This window comes from Oryx dammah, unplaced genomic scaffold (assembly GCF_014754425.2).
Source record: "Oryx dammah isolate SB20612 unplaced genomic scaffold, SCBI_Odam_1.1 HiC_scaffold_7, whole genome shotgun sequence".
NCBI classification, from domain to species: domain Eukaryota; kingdom Metazoa; phylum Chordata; class Mammalia; order Artiodactyla; family Bovidae; genus Oryx; species Oryx dammah.
In genome coordinates, this window is record NW_024070191.1 from 13,984,518 (window position 1) to 14,006,163 (window position 21,646).

Below are 21,646 nucleotides of genomic sequence, written 5' to 3' on the forward strand. Positions count from 1 at the left end.
TATGTGATCCTGGGATCCCAGTTTGAGAAAGTTCTCTTCTCAAACAAAATTTGCTTCATGGTGATATCAAAAGCAAATGTAAAAGTAATGTCTGATATCAGAATCATTTGTGAATAAATAACAGTATGAACTTAGACTGTATTTTCGTTAAGTAGTGTTACAGAATGTGATTACTATATCTTGCTTGATGGAAACTCTTGATACTGTGATCCATGAACTTGGGGTCAGCAGTTGTTCATTTTATCTTGCCTTCACAATGTCGTAGTTATATGTCATTAAATCACAGTTAATATGCTATTTTGAGAGACAAGAGCAACTTCTGTGATTTAAAAAGAATGAGATGTAAGCCTAACAATCTTGAATTATTCAATTCAGAAGAAATCTCTTACACTGCTATGAAGTCATTCCTGAAAATGCTGTGTGCAAGCTTTATTTTGATTTGGAATTTAACAAACTTGCCAATCCAGGAGCTGATGGGAAAAAGATGGTTGCATTACTCATTGAGGTAACTTTCAGATCCAGGTTTTTCTCCTTATATCTACTTGTATATCTTTCCGTCATTCAGTCATTAAGAGAATTAAATGAATCCAGCCCATGTGACGTATAGGTTCAGTGTCTCTCCTGCTTTTACTTTTGACTTTGATTTCATAATAGCACTCCTCAGAGTAAACCCCTGAAAAGGAGAAAGTTTCAGTTTATGTTTGTATATTTCATATTACTGTATCCAATTAAGAAAACCTGAGAAAAGTGGCAGTTTGGGAATTTTCTGTTTCTTATATATCCTTTTACATTACAGTTGATTCTGAATATCAAATGAAAGTAATTTTTACAGTAAAAATTGGGTTTTGAGATAAAATTCAAGAAAATTCGGATAAAAATAGTGTGAGAATTTTTGAGCTGACAGAAATGTTGGGAACTATTCTTACATCATCATAAGTGAGGAAGCTAAAGCCTAGAGAGACTTAATTCCAGTTCTAGGTCCAACAACTAGTTACTGGCAAAACCTGGTCTAGAAACATAATTATTATTTTTTAACAAAAAAAGTGTAGTTCTAGTATTTATTTTTGATTTAGCAACGTCAACTAGGAAGTTAGTAATAAAAGGAATATGGGCTTGTGCAACCAAGCTCTGTTAGGTTCATTTATAAAATCTTTTAAGATTGTATTGGTTAAGGTATACTATATTAACTATTATTTGGCCTCAGAGTAGGTATTAATATTAACTATTTTTTGTTTTAGATGTTAACTGTAGATGACTCATAATGTTAGAAATACATCCAAATTAAAATGTTTTTGATTAAGAATATCTGCTGATCATGATCAGCAGATGTTTTATTATAAGTTTATTTGAAAAAGATATGCAAATGCTGTTTAAAAAAAAAAAAATCATGTTAGCTTTCTCCTGGCTTGAAGCAAAAAAAGTACACATAAGTTCCCCTATCCCTCCAAAAAAACAGCAAAAAAGTTATGTTTTTCTTAAGGTAGCCTTTGGACTCTTAAAAATAAATTTAAATGTTTTATTTCATTATAGTTGTTATGTTTAATTTTTAACCTTAATTACATTTTAAATAATCGATAAACACTGACTCTCTTCTGATGTATGATATACACTCTACTACCTCAGGAAGGATTTATTAAGTGGTCTCTGGTAAACAAGGAGTTAAGATTGAGATTTTTTTTTTTTTTTTTTCCTACCGACACTTTCATACGGTTAAAAAAGAAGTACTTCATTGTATTATAAACTAGAAACTTATTCCTAAAGAAATCAATACTAGTGCAAATCCTATTTTTAATAATGATTAATAAACATTGATATGGCAAAGAACATGTAGATATTTAACTTACCTTTTTTTCCTTTTCAGTCTTTACAATCTTATACAAATTAGTCTTGAACCACTAATCTTTTACATCAGCAAAAGTTGGAAAAAGTTGTAGAAATCTGAACTTAAAATTATACAGCATTTTTATTTAACACATTTACTGTGTTGGTAGAAAAATTATTAGGATTATTTTACTTATATGATCTGTAAATGATTATATTGAAATTAATTTCATTTATTGGTTAGTTTGAAACAAGCTTATAATCCAATAAGTACTTTTCCTTTAGAGTCCCTGTGAGGAGGTATAAGTTAGATTAACTGTTACAACAGATTGTTAATAAGTAACTGGCTAATCATAACTAGTGATAATATATAATGGCCTTTGATTCAGTAACTTAACTGACAATTTCAGTAAGTAGCTTCTGCCAAATGGAGTGAATTCTGGTGCTTAAAGTGTTTTATAAAACTGTTGATAGGTAACATCACTCAAATAATCATTTATTTTAATGTCTGGATTTTACAATTTAAATATTTAAATTAAAAACTTTAAAAATTGAGTTATAGTTAAGTTACAGTATTATGTTAGTTTCTGGTGTACAATATAGTGATTTAAAACTTTTATAGATTATAAATTTTTAAATTTAACTTGGAAAAGAGAACTTAAGGGAATAATGAGTATTTTTATTACCTCAGAATTATTACATTTATTCTGTATAGCTCCAAAGTTCAAAGCTCCACTCTATTAATTTATGAAAATCCTTTCACTCTGTACTGTTATCAGTGTGGCTAGGCGTTGAGAATACAATGGTGAGCCCAGAGAGGCATGATTTCTGCTTTCGTAGAGTTTATCGTGTAATGGAGGATAATAAGTTAGGATAGGTTTACTGCCGTAATAAAGGCCTAAAACTAAAATGGCATAAACAAGATAGAGAGTTATTTCTCTATCATGTAACACCTGGATGTGACTCCATTGTATTAGAGATGAGGCTTGTTGCTTTGCTGTTCCTAAGATGCCTTTATTTACATTGTCCAAGAGGGCTCACCACCCCTATGTCTGCACTTTAGTCCGTAGAACAGGGGAAAGGGTGAGCATGCCCCTCAGCTTTCAGACTGTAATGTAGAAGCGGAATACTTTCCTTCAGCTCACATCCTGTTGTCCAGAACTTGGTCACATGGCCCCCACCTTACTGCAAGGGAGTCTGGGAAACGTGGTCCTTTTTCTGGATGATATTGTTTCTGTCCATAATCAGGGTTCAATGACAATAGAAGCAGGAGAGAACAGATAGAGAGATTCTCTGTAATATAGAGGAAACTTAGCAAAAATTTCACACAAGTTAACATAAAATAGCAGCTGTGTAAGTGCTACAACTCAAGGTAGAGCGTATGGGGGAATTTGATGTAGATAAGGAAATTGAGGAGGCCTTCTCAAAAAATTTACTGAAGGAGAGTAGGATCAGAGAGCCTGGTGGGAGATGGCGTGCTATAAGAATATCAAAATAACATTAATAAACACAATGTATTGCTTAACTATTAGGTATCCAGGGCTTCTCTCAGAGCTCACTTGGTAAAGAATCTGCCTGCAGTGCAGGAGACACGGGTTCAATCCCTGGGTCAGGAAGATCCCCTGGAGAAGGAAATGGCAACCCACTCCAGTATTCTTGCCTGGAGAATTCCATGGACGGAAGAGCCTGGCAGGCTACAGTCCACGGGGTCACAAGAGTCAGACACGACTTAGCAACTAAACCACTACCACCATTGGGTGTCTAACCCCAAGATAACTCTGCATGGTGGTTCTTAGTATGTCCGTTTTGCAACAGAGAAGACTGAGGCTTCATAAGCGACCCATCCAGTGGCTGCACAGCCAATGCTTTTACGCAGTTATGTGTACCAAGCACTGGGCCAACTCTTTACTCTCGTTTTTCTCTTTGCTTCTTACAATAACCCGAAAAGTTGGGTTCTATCATTATCCCATTTTGCAGTTGAGGAATGTTAGGTTTGGACTTGATTAAAGTGGCAGATCTGTTAAGTGGCAAAGCTAGAACTCAAACCTAGGTCTTTCTGATTTCTTTTTAATTTTTTTTTTTGAAGGATAATTGCTTCACAGAATTCTGTTGTTTTCTGTCAAACCTCACCATGAATCACCCATAGGTATACATATATCCCCTCCCTTTCGAATCTCCCTCCGCATCCCACCCCTCTAGGTTGATACAGAGCCCGTTTGAGCTTCCTTAGCCATACAACAAATTCCCATTGTCTATCTATTTTACATGTGGCAATGTCCGTTTCCATGTTACTCTTTCCATACTTCTCACCCTCTCTTCCCCTCTCCCCATGTCCATATGTCTGTTCTCTATGTCTGTTTCTCCATTGCTGCCCTGTAAGTAAATTCTTCAGTACCATTTTTCTAGATTCTGTGTATGTGCATTAGAATATGATATTTATCTTTCTCTTTCTGACTTCACTCTGTATAATAGGGTCTAGGTTCATCCACCTCAGGACTGACTCAAATGCATTCCCTTTTATGGCTGAGTAATATTCCATTTTGTATATGTACCACCGCTTCTTTATCCATTCAGCTGTCAATGGACATCTACGTTGCTTCCATGTTCTAGCTGTTATAAATAGTGCTTTAATGAACAGTGGGATACATGTGACTTTTTCAGTTCTGGTTTTCCTCAGGGTATAAGCCTAGGAGTGGGATTGCTGGATCATATGGTGGTTTTATTCCTAATTTTTTAAGGAATCTCCATACCATCTTCCATAGTGGCTGTATTAATTTCCATTCCCACCAATAGTGCAAGAGCATTCCCTTTTCTCCACACCCTCTCCAGCATCTATTGTTTGTAGACTCTTTGATGATGGCCATTCTGACTGGTGTGAGGTGATATCTCATTGTACTTTTGAGTTGCATTTCTTGAATAATGAGCGATGTTGAGCATCTTTTCATGTGTTTGTCAGCCATCTGTATGTCTTTTTGACAAATGTCTGTTTAGGTCTTTTTCCCATTTTTTAACTGGGTTTTTTTTTTTTTCTGATATTGAGTTGTATGAGCTGCTTGTATATTTTGGAAATTAATCCTTTGTCAGTTGTTTCATTTGCTATTATTTTCTCCCATTCTGAGGGTTGCTTTTCACTTTGCTTATAGTTTCCTATGCTGTGCCAAAGCTTCTCAGTCTAATCAGGTCCCACTTGTTTACTTTTGGTTTTGTTTCCGTGACTCTAGGAGGCGGGTCATAGACGATCTTGCTTTGGTTTATGTCATCAGGTGTTCTGCCTATGTTTTCCTCTAAGAGTTTTTATAGTTTCTGGTCTTACATTTAGGTCTTTAGTAGAGTTTATCTTTGTGGATGGTGTTACAAAGTGTTCAAATTTCATTCGTTTACATGCAGCTGTACAGTTTTCCCAACACCATTTATTGAAGAGGCTGTCTTTGCCCCATTGCATTTTCTTGCCTCCTTTGTCAAAAATAAGGTGAAAAATAAGATACCCATAGGTGCATGGGTTTATTTCTGGGCTTTCTATCTTGTTCCATTGGTCTATATTTCTGTTTTTGTGCCAGTACCATACTGTCTTGATGACTGTAGCTTTGTAGTATAATCTGAAGTCAGGAAGGTTGATTCTTCCGGCTCCATTCTTCTTTCTCAAGACTGCTTTGGCTATTAGGGGTCTTTTGTGTTTCCATATGAATTGTGAAATTTTTTGTTCTAGATCTGTGAAAAATGTCATTGGTAATTTGATAGGGATCACACTGAATCTTTAGACTGTGTTTGGTAATATAGTCATTTTCACAATATTGATTCTTCCTACCCAGGAACATGGAATATCTATTTGTTAATGTCATCTTTGATTTCTTTTGTGTCTTATAATGTTCTGTGTACAGTTCTTTTGTCTCCTTAGGTAAGTTTATTCCTAGATACTTAATTCTTTTTGTTGCAATGGTGAAAAACCATTGATTGATTCCTTAATTTCTCCTTCTGATTTTTCATTGTTAGTATATGGAAATACAAGTGGTTTCTGTGTATTGATTTTGTATCCTGCACCTTTGCTAAATTCACTGATTAGCTGTAGTAATTTTCTGATACTATCTTTAGGGTTTCCTATGTACAGTATCATGTCATCTGCAAACAGAGCTTTACTTCTTTTCTGATCTAGATTCCTTTTATTTCTTCTCTGATTGCTATAGCTAGGACTTCCAGAACTATGTTGCATAATGGTGAGGAAAGTGGACACCTTGTCTTGTTCCTGTTCTTAGGGGGAATGCTTTCAGTTTTCACCATTGAGAATAATGTTTGCTGTAGGCTTATCATACATGGCCTTTACGATGTTGAGGTAGGTTCCTTCTATGCCTGTTTTTTGAAGAGTTTTAATCATAAATGGGTACCAAATTTTGTCAAAGGTTTTTTCTGTATCGATTGAGATTATCATATGGTTTTTATCTTTCAATTTGTTAATATGTTATATCACATTGATTGATTTGCATATATTGAAGAGTCCTTGCAGCCCTGGAATAAACCCAGCTTGATCATGGTGTATGAGCTTTTTGATGTATTGTTGAATTCTGTATGCTAAAATTTTGTTGAGGAATTTTGCATCTATGTTCATCAGTGATATTGGCCTGTAGTTTTCTTTTTTTGTGTTGTCTTTGTCTGGTTTTGGTATCAGGGTGATGGTGGCTTCGTAAAGTAAGTTCGGAAGTGTTCCTCCTCCTGCAATTTTTTGGAAGAGTTTTAAAAGGACAGGCATTAGCTCTTCTCTAAATGTTTGATAGAATTCTCCTGTGAAGCCATCTGGTCCTGGGCTTTTGTTTTTGGGGAGATTTTTGGTCACAGCTTCATGAAATCAGTGCTTGTAATTGGGTTGTTCATAATTTCTATTTCTTCCTAGTCTTCCCTGGTGGCTCAGAGGTTAAAGTGTCTGCCTCCAATGTGGGAGACCTGGGTTTGATCCCTGGGTCGGGAAGATCCCTTGGAGAAGGAAATGGTAATCCACTCCAGTATTCTTGCTTGGAGAATCCCATGGACGGAGAAGCCTAGTAGGTTACAGTCCAAGGGGTCGCAAAGAGTCGGACACGACTGAGCGACTTCACCTTCACCTTCAGTCCTGGAAGACTGAACTTTTCTAAGAATCTGTCCATTTCTTCCAGGTTATCCATTTTATTGCCATATAGCTGTTCATAATAGTTTCTTATCCTTTGTATTTCTGCATTGTCTGTCCTAACCTCTCCTTTTTCACTTCCAATTTTGTTGATTTGACTCTTCTCTTTTTCTTGATGAGTCTGGCCAAAGGTTTGTCAATTTTGTTTATCTTCTCGAAGAACCAGCTTTTAGTTTTATTCATCTTTACTATTGTTTCTTTTTCATTTGTTTCTGCTTAGGTCTTTATGATTTCTTTCCTTCCACTGATTTGTTGTTGTTGTTCTTTTCCCAGTTGTTTTAGTGTAAAGTTTGGTTGTCTGTTCGATGTTTTCCTTGTTTCTTGAGGTAGGACTGCATTGCTCTCAACTCCCTCTTAGAACTGCTTTCGCTGCGTCCCGTAGGTTTTGAGTTGTCATGTTTTCATTGTCATTTGTTTCTAGAAATTTTTTGATGTCCCTTTCGATTTCTTCAGTAACCAGTTGGTTATTTAGAAACATATTGTTTAATCTCCATGTGTTTGTATTTTTTACAGTTTTTTCCTTGTAATTGATAGTCTCATAGCATTGTGGTCAGAGAAGATGCTTGATACGATTTCAATTTTCTGAAATTTACTGAGGTTTGTTTTATGACCCAAGATGTGATCTATCCTGGAAAATGTTCCATGAGCATTTGAGAAGAAGGTGTATTCTGCATTTGGATGGAATGTCCTGAAGATATCAATGAGATCCATCTCATCTAATGTATCACTTAAGACTTGTGTTTCCTTATTAATTTTCTGTTTTGATGATCTGTCCAATGGTGTGAGTGGGTTGTTACAGTCTCCTACTGTTACTGTGTTACTGTCAGTTTCTCCTTTTATGTCTGTTCGTGTTTGTCTTATGTATTGAGGTGCTTCTATGTAGGTTGCGTAGATATTTGCAATTGTTATGTCTTCCTCTTGGATTGATCTCTTGATCATTATGTAGTGTCTTTCCTTATCTCTTGTAATCTTCTTTATTTTAAGGTCTATTTTTTCTGATATGAGGATTGCTACTCCAGCTTTCTTTTGCTTCCTATTTGCCTGGAATATATTTTTCCATCCTCTCACTTTCAGTGTATATGTGTCTTTAGGTCTGAAGTGGGTTTCTTGTAGACAGCACATATATGGGTCTTGTTTTTGTATCCATTCAGCCAGTCTGTGTCTTTTGGTTGGAGCATTTAATCCATTTAAATTTAAAGTAATTATTGATATATATGTTCCTTTTACTATTTTCTTAATTGTTCGGGATTGATTTTGTAGATCTTTTTCTTTCTCTTTTGTTTCTTGACTATATAAGTCCCTTTAACATTTGTTGTAAAGCTGGTTTGGTGGTACTGAATTCTCTTAATTTTTGCTTGTCTGAAAAGCTTTTTATTTCTCCATTAATTTTGAATGAGATCCTTGCCAGGTACAGTAATCTTGGTTGTAGATTTTTCCCTTTCAGTACTTTAAATATATCCTGCCATTCCCTTCTGACCTGCAGAGTTTCTGCTGAAAGATAGCTGTTAAATGTATGGGGTTTCCCTTGTATATTACTTGTTGCTTCTCCCTTGCTGCTTTTAGGATTCTTTCTTTGTATTTACTCTTTGTTAGTTTGATTATTATGTGTCTTGGCATGTTTCTCCTTGGGTTTATCCTGTATGGGACTCTCTGTGCCTCTTGGACTTGACTAACTATTTCCTTTTCCACGTTGGGGAAATTTTCAACTATAATCTCTTCAAAAATTTTCTCATGCCCTTTCTTTTTCTCTTCTTCTGGGACCCCCATAATTCCCAGGTTGGTGCGTTTGATATTATCCCAGACATCTCTGAGACTATCCTCGTTTTTTTTCAGTTTATTCTGCTCTTCAGAAGTTACTTCCACCATTTTATCTTCCAGCTCACTGATGCGTTCTTCTGCTTCAGATTTCTGCTATTGATTCCTTCCAGAGTATTTTTAATTTTAGTAATTGTGTTCTTTGTCTCTGTATGTTTATTCTTTAATTCTTCTAGGTCTTTGTTAATTGATTCTTACATTTTCTCCATTTTGTTCTCAAGGTTTTTGATCATCTTTACCATCATTATTCTGGATTCCTTTTCAGGTAGTTTGCCTATTTCCTCTTCATTTATTTGGACTTGTGTTTCTAGTTTGTTCTTTCATTTGTGTAGTACTTCTCTGCGTTTTCTTTTTTTTTTTTTTTTAACTTAACTGTGTTTGAGGTCTCCTTTTCCCAGGCTTCAAGGCTGAATTCTTTCTTCCTTTGGGTTTCTGTCCTCCTGAGGTTGGTCCAGTGGTTTGTGTAAGCTTCCTATAGGGTGAGATTTGTGCTGAGTTGTTTGTTTTTCCTCTGATGGGAAAGGCTGAGTGAGGTGGGAATCCTGTCTGCTGATGATTTGGTTTGTATTTTGCTTTGTTTGTTGTTTAGATGAGATGTCCTGAATAGGGTCTACGGGTGGTTGGGTGATGCGGGTCTTGTATTCACGTGATGTCCTTTGTGTGAGCTCTCACCGTTTGGTCCTCCCTAGGGTTAGTCCTCTGGTAGTCTAGGGTCTGGGAGTCAGTGCTCCCACTCCAAAGGCTCGGGGCTTGATCGCTGCCTCAGGAGGAGCCCCCGCTGCCCTCTGCTCTGTGGCCAGGGTGGGGGCTCCGGCAATCCTTTCCCGCTGCTGACTTTTTCTCCACGGCTCTGCGGCCGTTTCTCCAGGACCCCTCCTGGGCTCCGGGCCTCACTTCATTCGCGGGGTTGCTGGGCTTCCTTCCCAGCATCATGTGGAAACGCTAGGTGTTCAGCTCACTCCCTGCTTCCCGCTTCCTGACATAGTTTCTGGTCTTTCTGATTTCTAGCTCTTTCCTCCTGACCCTGCGCTCGCTACTTTCCTGTGATGTGTAACTGCCTTTATTATCATTATCTAGCCCCGGAGGCCTTATTCTTGGAGGTAGATTTGGGCTCAGTGTACGTGAGGAACTTTCTGAAGACTAAAATTATAAACAACAGAATTAGTGACTTTTTAACTCATAGATAATATTTAAAGAGCTGCTTAAAAATATTTTGATTTTGATTTTAGAGATTAACATATAAGGTAAATTATTTGAATCTTGAGGGGCCTTTAATCTGGAGAGCCTATGAATTTTTGAACATAAATGTGTAGTAATAATTTGGGAGAATGGCATTGAAACATGTATACTATCAGGTAAGAAACGAATCGCCAGTCTGTGTTCGATACACGATACAGGATGCTTAGGGCTGGTGCACGGGGATGATCCAGAGAGATGATATGAGGTGGGAGGGGGCTTCAGGATTGGGAACTCATGTATACCCGTGGCTGATTCGTGTCAATGTATGGCAAAACCAATACAGTATTGTAAAGCAAAATAAAGTTAAAAAAAAAAAGTGTAGTAATTTAAATATGCATATTTCAATAAAGTAATTCAACAAATTGTTACATAATCTGATATCAAAATAGGTTAGGTTTATTTGTACTAAGATTTGAATTTTGCTTATGAAAAAATTTTAAAACAAAAATGTTTAATTAATTTTCCTTGCATTCTCAGCATGTTTGTAAAGCACTTCAAGAGTTTTATACAGTTAACTGTTCAGCTGAAGATGTTCTCAACTTGGATTCTAGCACCGAGGAAAAATTTAGCCGCCATTTAATATTTCAGCTCCGTGATGTGGCGTTTAAAGATAATATTCATGTTGGTACGTGAACTGTTTTTTTAAGTTGCAGTTATATTGAAACTTATATTTTCCTTTTTTCTTAAAGTTTTATATTTGTCACATTTTTAATGGTCATTAATTAACCTATCCTAAAAAAGACATCATGATTTTTCATGTTTTAAGTACTTGCCTCTAGTTCTAGACTTACTTCTGTGCCTGACACAGTTTAGATGAATTCGTGTACTCAGGATATCCTTGGCAGTAGTGCCTCTTGCTTTGGATACTGGGATGGTCATGCATGCCACAGGCCTGGTTTTTATTCCAAGAAGAGTCATTTCAGAAGTTTTCTGGCTAATGCAGGAGAGACCCAATTCAGGTCTTACCTGCGATGCCTCAGATTGGGATTTCTGACCTTTGCTTTAGCATTTTAGCATTGCTTTATCCTTTAATACATGAGGGCTGGGCTTGGGTCCCAGGCCACACTCATGAAGCCTTGTTTGTTCAGGTCAAATGTTAGGGTGGGGAGGAGTCTAAATGTGTAACCCTGAAAGTATAACCAGAAGATTAATTCAGGACTGGACATTTAGGGGTACAGGCCCAGATATAAGTGAAATCAGTGCACAGGAGAACAAATAGGCAGAAAGGAAACACTGAAAACCAACGTCTGAATAAAAGTCAAACTCCTGAATATATGTCTTAGCAGAGGTAGGGCAGGCAGGTGATTGACTAAAGTTCAGGTAACAGGTAATCCATTCAGAACAACTATCTGACAATTTCAAGGGTACCAAGGGCAAAGACATGAACATAGCTATTAACGGAGTGGCATAAAAGTCAAGGTCTAATTGTTAGAGTAGGGTAACACGAGGTCAAGTGGCCTAGTGTGCTGTGTACCAAGGACTCATTATCTTCCCATTTTCTGTTTGCTTAGTTGGATATTTCTTCTCTCTTTAATCCTTAGTTGTTGTTCAGCTGATCAGTCATGTCTGATTCTTTGAGATCATACAGACTCCAGCATACCAGGCCTCCCTGTCCCCCACTATCTCCTGGAGTTTGCTCAAACTCATATTCTCTGAGCCAATGAGGCCATCCAACTATCTCATCCTCTGTTGTCCCCTTCTCCTCCTGCCTTCAATCTTTCCCAGCATCAGGGTTTTTTCCAATGAGTTAGCTCTTCACATCAGGTGGCCAAAACATTGGAGCTTCAGCATCAGTCCTTCCAGTGAATATTCAGGGTTGATTTCCTTTAGGACAGACTAGTTTGATCTTGTTGTCCAAGGAACTCTGAAGAGTCTTTTCCAGGACCAGTTTGAAAGCATCAGTTCTTTGGCACTCAGCCTTCTTTATGGTCCAACTCTCACATCCGTATATGACTACTGGAAAAACCATAGCTTTGACTGTGTGGACCTTTGTCACCAAAGTGATTTCTCTGCTTTTTAATACACTGTCTAGGTTTGTCAGAGCTTTTCTTCCAAGGTGTCAGAGCTTTTGTTCCAAGGAGCAAGCATCTCTTAATTTCATGGCTGCAGTCACCGTCTGCAGTGATTTTGAAGACCAAGAAAATAAAATCTGTCACTGTTTCCACTTTTCCCTCTTCTATTTGCCATGAAGTGATGAGACTGGGTGCCATGATCTTAGTTTTCTGAAAGCTGGGTTTTAAGCCAGCTTTTTCACTCTCCTCTTTCACTTTCATCAAGAGGTTCTTTAGTTCCTCTTTGCTTTCTGCCATTAGAGTGGTGTCATCTGCATATCTGAGGTTATTGCTCTTTCTCCTGGCAATCATGATTCCAGCTTGAGCTTCATCCAGTCCAGCATTTTCCATAACGTACTCTGCATGTAGGTTAAATAAGCAGGGTGACAGTATACAGCCTTGATATACTCCTTTTCCAGTTTTGAACCAGTTCATTGTTCCATGCTTGGTTCTAACTGTTGCTTCTTTACCTGCATACAGGTTTCTCAGGAGGCGGGTAAGGTGGTCTGGCATTCCCATCTCTTTAAGAATTTTCCACAGTTTGCTGTGATCCACATGATCAAAGGCTTTGGCACAGTCAGTGAAGCAGAAATAGATATTTTGTGGGAATTCCCTTGCTTTTTCTATGATCCAGTGGATGTTGGCACTTTGTTCTCTGGTTCCTCTGCCTTTTCTAAATCCAGCTTGTACATCTGGAAGTTCTCAGCTCACATACTATTGAAGCCTAGGTTGAAGGATTTAGAGCATTACCTTGCATGTGAAATGAGTGCAGTTGTGCAGTAGTTTGAACTTTCTTTGACATTGCCCTTCTTTGGAATTGGAATGAAAACTGACCTTTTCCAGTCCTGTGGCCACTGCTGAATTTTCCAAATTTGCTGGCATATTGAGTGAAGCACTTTCACAGCATTATCTTTTAGGGTTTGAAATATCTCAGCTGGAATTCCATCACCTCCACTAGCTTTGTTTGTAGTGATGCTTCCTAAGGCCCACTTGACTTCACATTCCAGGATGTCTGGCTCTAGGTCAGTGATCACACCATTGTGGTTATCTGGGTTGTGAAGACCTTTTCGTACAGTTCTTCTGTGTATTCTTGCCACCTCTTCTTAATATCTTCTGCTTCTGTTAGGTCCATATCATTTCTGTCCTTAGCCCATCTTTGCATGAAATGTTCCCTTGATATCTCTGATTTTCTTTAAGAGATCTCTAGTCTTTCCCATTCTATTGTTTTCATCTTTTATCACTGAGGAAGGCTTTCCTATCTCCTCTTGCTGTTCTTTGGAACTCTGCATTCAGATGCTTATATCTTTCCTTTTCTCCTTTGCCTTTCACTTCTCTTCTTTTCACAGCTATTTGTAAGGCCTCCTCAGATAATCATTTTGCCTGTTTGCACTACTTTTTCTTTGGGATGGTTTTGGTCACCACCTCCTGTACAGTGTTACAAACCTCCATCCATAGTTCATCAGGCACTCTATCTATCAGATCTAGTCCTTAAATCTATTTCTTACTTCCACTGTATAGTCATCAGGGATTTGATTTAGGTCATACCTGAATGGTCTAGTGGTTTTCCCCACTTCCTTCAATTTAAGTCTGAATTTGGCAATAAGGAGTTCATGATCAGAGCCACAGTCAGCTTCCAGTCTTGTTTTTGCTGACTGAATAGAGCCTCTCCATCTTGACCTGCTGAGAATATAATCAATCTGATCTCAGTTAAGACCATCTGGTGATGTCCATGTGTAGAGTCATCTCTTGTGTTGTTGGAAGAGGGTGTTTGCTATGAGCAGTGTATTCTTTTGACAAAACTGTTAGCCTTTGCCTTGCTTCAGTTTGTACTCTAGTCAATACTTGTTAGTATCCAAGCTGTCATCCCTTGGGTATCAGTCATTATCCAGTCTGTCCTTGTCCTTCTGTCTGTGACCTTCATCCACCCTCATGGCTTCAGTTCCCATTCGTGTGTTGATGACTCTCACGTCTCATCTGCAGCCAAGATTGGTCTCACGTTAGACATCCCCACACACACTTCAAACTCAGCCTGTCTTTAACCACACTCCTCGTCTTTTCCTCCAGACTTGCTCCTTCTCCTGTGATCTGAGGGGTGTGAGCGTCCCCCCAGTTAGCTCAGTAGAGATGCTCTCACTCACTCCCTCTAGTCCGATAGCGAGAGCGCTCTGGTCATACCACTTGTGTGCCTGGAACTGTTCCAGGATCTTTCCTTGCCTTCAGGGGAAGGTGCAGAGGCCCTGGTTCGCAAGGTGTGGCCCACGGGGCGCTGGCCTCGTCTCCGGCCACTGGGCTCTTCTTCCTCCGCCCTTCACTTAGCTCCCACCCGGCCACGTGCTCCCTGGTGCTTTGCACTTTTGTCGCCGCTCTCTGGCCAGTTCGCTTGGTCTGTTGAGATTCAGTGTAGGTACTGTCATCTGAGAAGCCGTGTCTTTTACCTCTCAAACCTGAAGACTTTGGTTTGTGTGTCATCTGGGTTGCCGAGCGCACCCAGGACCTGTTACGTCAAAGCATCCACCGCCTTTCAGGGTAATTTCTTGTTTTTGTTTTGTTTTCTCTCTTCTAGTTAATGTTTCTTTAGGGCATGGATTGATTCTTACTCACTATTGTATTTCCAGATCTTATCAGGTAATAATGTCTTTATCAATAACATTAATAAGATAACAATCATAAATACAAGTAGTGATGTAACATTTGCTGAATGAATGACTGCATGTTAGGTGGGCTCTACCGTCAGGGTGTGGAGAAGGAGCCCTCAGCAGGACATTGCTTTGATTCCTATTTACTCCTCACTGTCTGCTCTGTGACTCCCAGGCCCAAGGCTAAAGACTGAGATTTGTTGCTGGGGAAGAAGGGGAGAAGGCAACTTGGACAGGTAATTAGCAGTCTCGGCTACAGCGCCTTTCTCAAGGCAGCTGACCGTCAAGCTTGGCTTGAAATCAAATTCCATCATGCAGACTAAAATAAGAAAGGCTTTACTGTCAGAGCAACATACGCAAAAGCACAGAGACGAGCTTTTGACTAATGTGAGGATCTATATTAGTTGCTGTTTGTGACTACAGTGGGAATTTAGGGTGGCGAGAGTGAGAGGCACAGTCCCAGGCGATTAAGTGGGGTGCAGTCTGAGGCTTGGATCCTCTAGCATGCTAGAGGCCGGGTGCCGTCTGAGGCTTGGATCCTCTAGCGTTATGACCGGCCAGAACCAGAGGTGCAGAGACTATGAAATAACCCCAGCTCTCTACTTGGCTTCCTCTCTCTCGGTGTATCTCTTGGTGACATTTCTATTCCCTGTTGTCAGCTTTTCGGAAAGAGGGATTCAGTTCAGTTCAGTTCAGTCGCTGAGTCGTGTCCGACTCTTTGCGACCCCGTGAATCGCAGCACGCCAGGCTTCCCTGTCCATCACCAACTCCCGGAGTTCACTCAGACTTGTGTCCATCGAGTCAGTGATGCCATCCAGCCATCTCATCCTCTGTCGTCCCCTTCTTCTCCTGCCCCCAATCTCTCCCAGCATCAGAGTCTTTTCCAATGAGTCAACTCTTCGCATGAGGTGGCCAGAGTACTGGAGTTTCAGCTTCGGCATCATTCCTTCCAAAGAAATCCCAGGGTTGATCTCCTTCAGAATGGACTGGTTGGATCTCCTTGCAGTCCAAGGGACTCTCAAGAGTCTTCTCCAACACCACAGTTCAAACGCATCAATTCTTCGGCGCTCAGCCTTCTTCACAGTCCAACTCTCACATCCATACATGACCACTGGAAAAACCATAGCCATGACTAGATGGACCTTAGTCAGCAAAGTAATGTCTCTGCTTTTGAATATGCTATCTAGGTTGGTCTTAACTTTTCTTCCAAGGAGTAAGCGTCTTTTAATTTCATGGCTGCAGTCACCATCTGCAGTGATTTTGGAGCCCAAAAAGTAAAGTCTGACACTCTTTCCACTGTTTCCCCATCTATTTCTCATGAAGTGATGGGACCGGATGCCATGATCTTCGTTTTCTGATTGTTGAGCTTTAAGCCAACTTTTTCACTCTCCTCTTTCACTTTTATCAAGAGGCTTTTTAGTTCCTCTTCACTTTCTGCCATAAAGCTGGTGTCACCTGCATATCTGAGGTTATTGATATTTCTCCCGGTAATCTTGATTCCAGCTTGTGCTTCTTCCAGTCCAGTGTTTCTCATGATGTACTCTGCATAGAAGTTAAATAAGCAGGGTGACTATACAGCCTTGATGTACTCCTTTTCCTATTTGGAACCAGTCTGTTCTTCCCTGTCCAGTTCTAACTGTTTCTTCCTGGCCTGCATACAGATTTCTCAAGAGGCAGGTCAGGTGGTCTGGTATTCCCATCTCTTTCAGAATTTTCCGCAGTTTATTGTGATCCACACAGTCAAAGGCTTTGGCATAGTCAATAAAGCAGAAATAGATGTTTTTCTGGAACTCTTGCTTTTCCATGATCCAGCGGATGTTGGCAATTTGATCTCTGGTTCCTCTGCCTTTTCTAAAACCTGCTTGAACATCAGGGAGTTCACGCTTCACGTATTGCTGAAGCCTGGCTTGGAGAATTTGGAGCATTACTTTACTAGCATGTGAGATGAGTGCAATTGTGCGGGAGTTTGAGCATTCTTTGGCTTTGCCTTTCTTTGGGATTGGAATGAAAACTGACCTTTTCCAGTCCTGTGGCCACTGCTGAGTTTTCCAAATTTGCTGGCATATTGAGTGCAGCACTTTCACAGCATCATCTTTCAGGATTTGAAACAGCTCAACTGGAATTCTATCACCTCCACTAGCTTTGTTTGTAGTGATGCTTTCTAAGGCCCACTTGACTTCACATTCCAGGTTGTGGGCTGTAGATGAGTGATCACAGCATCGTGATTATCCGGGTCGTGAAGATCTTTTTTGTGTAGTTCTTCTGTGTATTCTTGCCACCTCTTCTTAATATCTTCTGCTTTTGTTAGGTCCATACCATTTCTGTCCTTTATCGAGCCCATCCTTGCATGAAATGTTCCCTTGGTATCTCTAATTTTCTTGAAGAGATCTCTAGTCTTTCCCATTCTGTTGTTTTCCTCTATTTCTTTGCATTGATCTCTGAAGAAGGCTTTCTTATCTCTTCTTGCTATTCTTTGGAACTCTGCATTCAGATGCCTATATCTTTCCTTTTCTCCTTGGCTTTTTGCTTCTCTTCTTTTACAGCTATTTGTAAGGCTTCCTCAGACAGCCATTTTGCTTTTTTGCATTTCTTTTCCATGGGGATGGTCTTGATCCCTGTCTCCTGTACAATGTCACGAACCTCATTCCATAGTTCATCAGGCACTCTATCTATCAGATCTAGGCCCTTAAATCTATTTCTCACTTCCACTGTATAATCATAAGGGATTTAGGCTAGTGTAAGAGCACAGACTGTGAGCAGGATGGACAGATCTGGTCTGCCTGAAGCCCTCTGCTGCCAGCCTGCCACAGAACCTGACATTCTAGGATTGATATGTTCTTTTGGGTTATTCCCAGCCAGTAGTCCCTGTGTGAATGATGAGGGGAGGGAGACACGGCCAGGGGCCGCAGAGGGCAGAGCCGTTTGCGGAGCCCATTTGGTGTTAAGGTGGCCCCTCTGTGGTCCCAGCCTAGCCTCGCTGGCTCTGTGCCGCAGGTCAGAGGCAGGGAGGTAAGGTCAGGTCGGGTCACCTGCTCAGCACAGCCTTCACAGCCACGCCTTCTGGAGTGTCAAGTGATACCCAGGAAAATTGACTTTATCAATTTATGGCTTTGCTGTCCTTTGATATATCATGACTACAGCTGCTTCAGTAACCATGCGTTCTTTGTGTCACGTAGGTGTAATTTTTTGTACATTTCCAAGAAAATTGACTTTATCAGTTTTTTGCTTTATTGTCCTCTGATATAGCATGTTTTTTTTTTTTTTTTTTCTACTCAGTATTTGTTTCCCTCATCCCAGAGATAATCTTGTCTGATATGATTGCAAGCATCAAATGCTTTGGCTTTCATTTTGATGCTTAGCGTTATACAAGATAGTGAATTTGTTCCTTTGATTAAGGAACTAATTGAGTCTAATTTAGAGGAAGAATTTTGAACTTAGAGCATGTGTGTCTTGTAATTTAAGGGTTCAAGCTGCCTGGTAAATAAGTAACAAACCCAGACTGTACTAGCTTTAAAGATTAAAGTTTAGTTTTTCTTGCAGCAGTGCGTTTGTCCTCTGTTGCTATGCATGAAACAGCCTAACCAAATTATGTACTTGATTTTTGTGGTGTAAACAATATATGAATGTTTAAAGAGGCTCTGGATTGCCATACCATCTTTTCTAGGTGCAGATATCACTACTGATACTTAGAGCTCTTAGAATAAATCTTGACATACAGTAAATGTATTTACTTGCTTTAATTCTGGATCTTAGTTATTGGGCCACAACCCAGCTCATGGCCACAGAGAAGAAGGGAGGAGGAGCATGAACCTTAAACTGATGGCTGTGAATGTCAGGGTTCTTGGGGATGTCAGGGCAGGTAAAGGAGAGAGAAGCAAGTTCTGAGAAATTTGCTGACATCCTGATCAGGAGAGTATGGCAGAGCTTGGTAGAGCACTGTTCACACATATAAGCCTTGTTTTATTTATTTTATTAATAAATAAAATTCTTTAGTCATTGATTTGAATGTAAACTCTATGCAGTTTATATTAATCAAAGAGCGTTTTTGGTGACAGAGCATTAGACCCAGGCCCACACTAGCAACAGTGACAAATCTCACGTTAACCTTCCCTTCTGAGATTTGATCATAAGTTACACAAGCTCCCTAGCGAAAGGGAGGTTAAAAAGTTAAAGATTACACAAAAGGAAGGACACATAGGAGACGTGTGTTACAATTTGTAATAACTACTCAACCTTACAACCAGAAATCAAAAATAGAAGCCCTACTGCGTAAAATTGCCACGTGTGGCTCTGTGCCTAGATCGTGGTATGGTTTGCAGAAAAGAATTTGATTAACCTTTTTATTTTTCCTTTAGGTAATTTTGTGCGAAAAATCTTGCAGCCTGCTTTTCACTTAATTGCCAGTGAAGATGATGATATGACCCCAGAGATGACAGGCCGTGAATTTACCCATTTTTCTGAAACAGCAAGTGAACAAGGAACTTGCTTTAGTAAAATGTCCGCAGATAACGACGTAGGAAAGAGCTGGACATTGAATTCAGAGAAACTGGGGAGGCTGGGGTCGGCTCAGCAAAGCAGTCCTGATCTTTCGTTTGTAATAGTGAAGAATGACATGGGAGAAAAGCGTCTTTTCGTGGATCTAGGTACGTGGAATTGACCGCTTTCTGTTAGACGGAGCTGTGTGCTGCTGTGAGGCACCGATCCGTGCTCGCTTGTCACTCGCCTCGGATTCTCACCCCCAGCACTGCCCCTCGGTGAGAGCAGGGTCCTGAGCAGGATCCGTGAGCTCAGGTGCTGGAACTCTCGGAGGTTTCTGGGCTGAGATCTCAGAGGTGGCCTGGGGTACCCACAGACAGGCTGGCCGGCGCTCCGGAGGAGGGTGGTTGTGGTGGGCTCCTGCTCTGAAGTGCTCACAGGGGCGCAGTTGGGTCACCAGTCTCCAGCACTGCTGACAGGTTTAATTAGATGAAATAACCTATAAAAAACAGATACAGTGTAACAATGACATGCTCAGTGGGCAGAGTAAGGCTGGCGTGTTCTGCACTGAGGAGCAGGGGCTGCTGCGACCACACCAGGCTTCTTCAGCTGTGTTTTCTTCTGCCCTGCCCCTTTCTGCTTGCTGAATCGGAGGGTGTATGTATGAAACACTGCGTGAGACCTCAGCCTCGGTAGGTAGCACGCAGGCCAGTCAGCACCCCTAATTCAGCTGAGCTTCCATTTGGCAATCTGAACTTGAAAAGCTGTTAAGAGCAGCATTTTTCCATTGATGGTTAGAGCAATTCAGAGAGCTTCAGTGTCTACAGCTTGAAGAAAAGTGAGTTTAAACCATAAGCAAGGTTACCAGGCCCGCCAGGCTGAGAGTAGGGAAGTGTTCCTGTTGTATGGCCCAGCACCCGTTAAGACCAGCTATAAGAATTTAGAAGTATAATAGCCATACCTCGTTTTATTACATTTCGCAGATACTGCATTTTTTTTTACAAATTAATTTTTATGAATTAATTAATATCACAGTTTTTCCAGCAGCATTTGCTCACTTTGTGTCTTTGTTTCATGTTTGGTAATACTTGTAGTATTTCAGACTTTTTCATTGTTAATTTGTTTTGATGACCTATGATTATTGGTCTTTGATGTTAACTGCTATGACTTGAAGGCTCAGATGATAGTTAGCATTTTTTTAGTAATAAAGTATTTCATAATTAAGGTATTTACATTTTTGAAGACAGTACTGTTTGCACCTTGAATGCTGCTAAGTCATTTCAGTCGTGTCTGACTCTGTGCGACCCCATAGACGGCAGCCCACCAGGCTCCCCCGTCCCCTGGATTCTCCAGGCAAGAACATTGGAGTGGGTTGCCATTTCCTTCTCCAATGCGTGAAAGTGAAGTCGCTCAGTCGTGTCTGGCTCTTAGCGACCCCATGGACTGTAGCCCACCAGGCTCCTCCGTCTATGAATGAACTGCAATGTAATGGAAACATAACTTTAATATGCACTGGGAAATGAAAAATCCCGTGGGACTCTGTTCTGATATTTGCTCTATTGTGGTGTTCTGGAACTGATCCCACTGTAGCTCAGAAGTGGGCTTGTGGTTTTCAGTGCACAGGTCTTTTGCTTCCTTGGTTAGATTTATTCTTAGATATTTTATTCTTTTTGATGCAATTGTAAATGGGATTGTTTTCTTAATTTCTCTTTTGACGTTTGTTATTAGTGTGTAGAAACACCAGATTTCTATACGTCGATATTAATTTCTGCAGCTTTATTATATTCATTTATTCTAACAGATTTTTGCTGGAGTCTTTAGAGTTTTCAGACAGACGGTCCCCGACTTGTTGATGGCTTCACTTAGGTTTTTTCCTCCACTTCCTGATTTCACGATGATGTAAAAGTGGTATATTCAGTGGAAACCATACTTTGAATTTTGAGTTTTGACCTTTTCCTGGCCTGGTGATGTGGTGTGTGTCGCGCTCATCTGAAGCTGGGTGGTGATGGCAAGCTGCAGCTCCCAAGGTCGGGAGACTGACGCACTTGCACGCCGTCTGTATGCGGACGGCAAGTTTGCTTTTCGCTTTCAGTATGCTGTTCAGTAAGTCACATGGGCCTGCATTACAAAACAGGCCTCGTTAGATGGCTTTACCCAGCAGTAGGCTAATTTAAGCGTTCTGAGCATGTTTAATGTAGGCTAAGCTAAAATGTGATGTTTAGTAGGTTATTTAAAGGGGGTGAGGACATTTACCTTCCTCAGTTGGCTGCCTGGAAGTCAGCTGTGTTTGGCATTTACTTCTCCAGTACCTGCCCCAGGATGTTTCCTGAGGGCAGCTGTCATTAACCCAAACCCAGGTCCTGTGGAATGAGGTCCTTGAGCACCAGGGATTATGTAGTAGTTACAGAAAATGGAAACAGTGACAAGCTGTACTGGGCTAGCTCTACTGTTTAATT

The 21,646-nt window shown here is 40.1% G+C and overlaps 1 protein-coding gene across 3 annotated transcripts in view; it reads left to right on the forward strand.

Moving 5' to 3' along the window:
• PRIMPOL (primase and DNA directed polymerase) overlaps positions 1 to 21,646 on the forward strand; it is a 53,051-nt gene that overhangs the window by 8,348 nt on the left and 23,057 nt on the right. For all 3 annotated transcript variants that reach the window (XM_040243051.1, XM_040243048.1, XM_040243049.1), the window contains exons 4-6: positions 376 to 505; positions 10,505 to 10,652; positions 19,070 to 19,357. In XM_040243051.1, the coding sequence (XP_040098985.1) occupies positions 376 to 505; positions 10,505 to 10,652; positions 19,070 to 19,357 (566 nt within the window). The remainder of the gene's footprint in view (positions 1 to 375; positions 506 to 10,504; positions 10,653 to 19,069; positions 19,358 to 21,646) is intronic.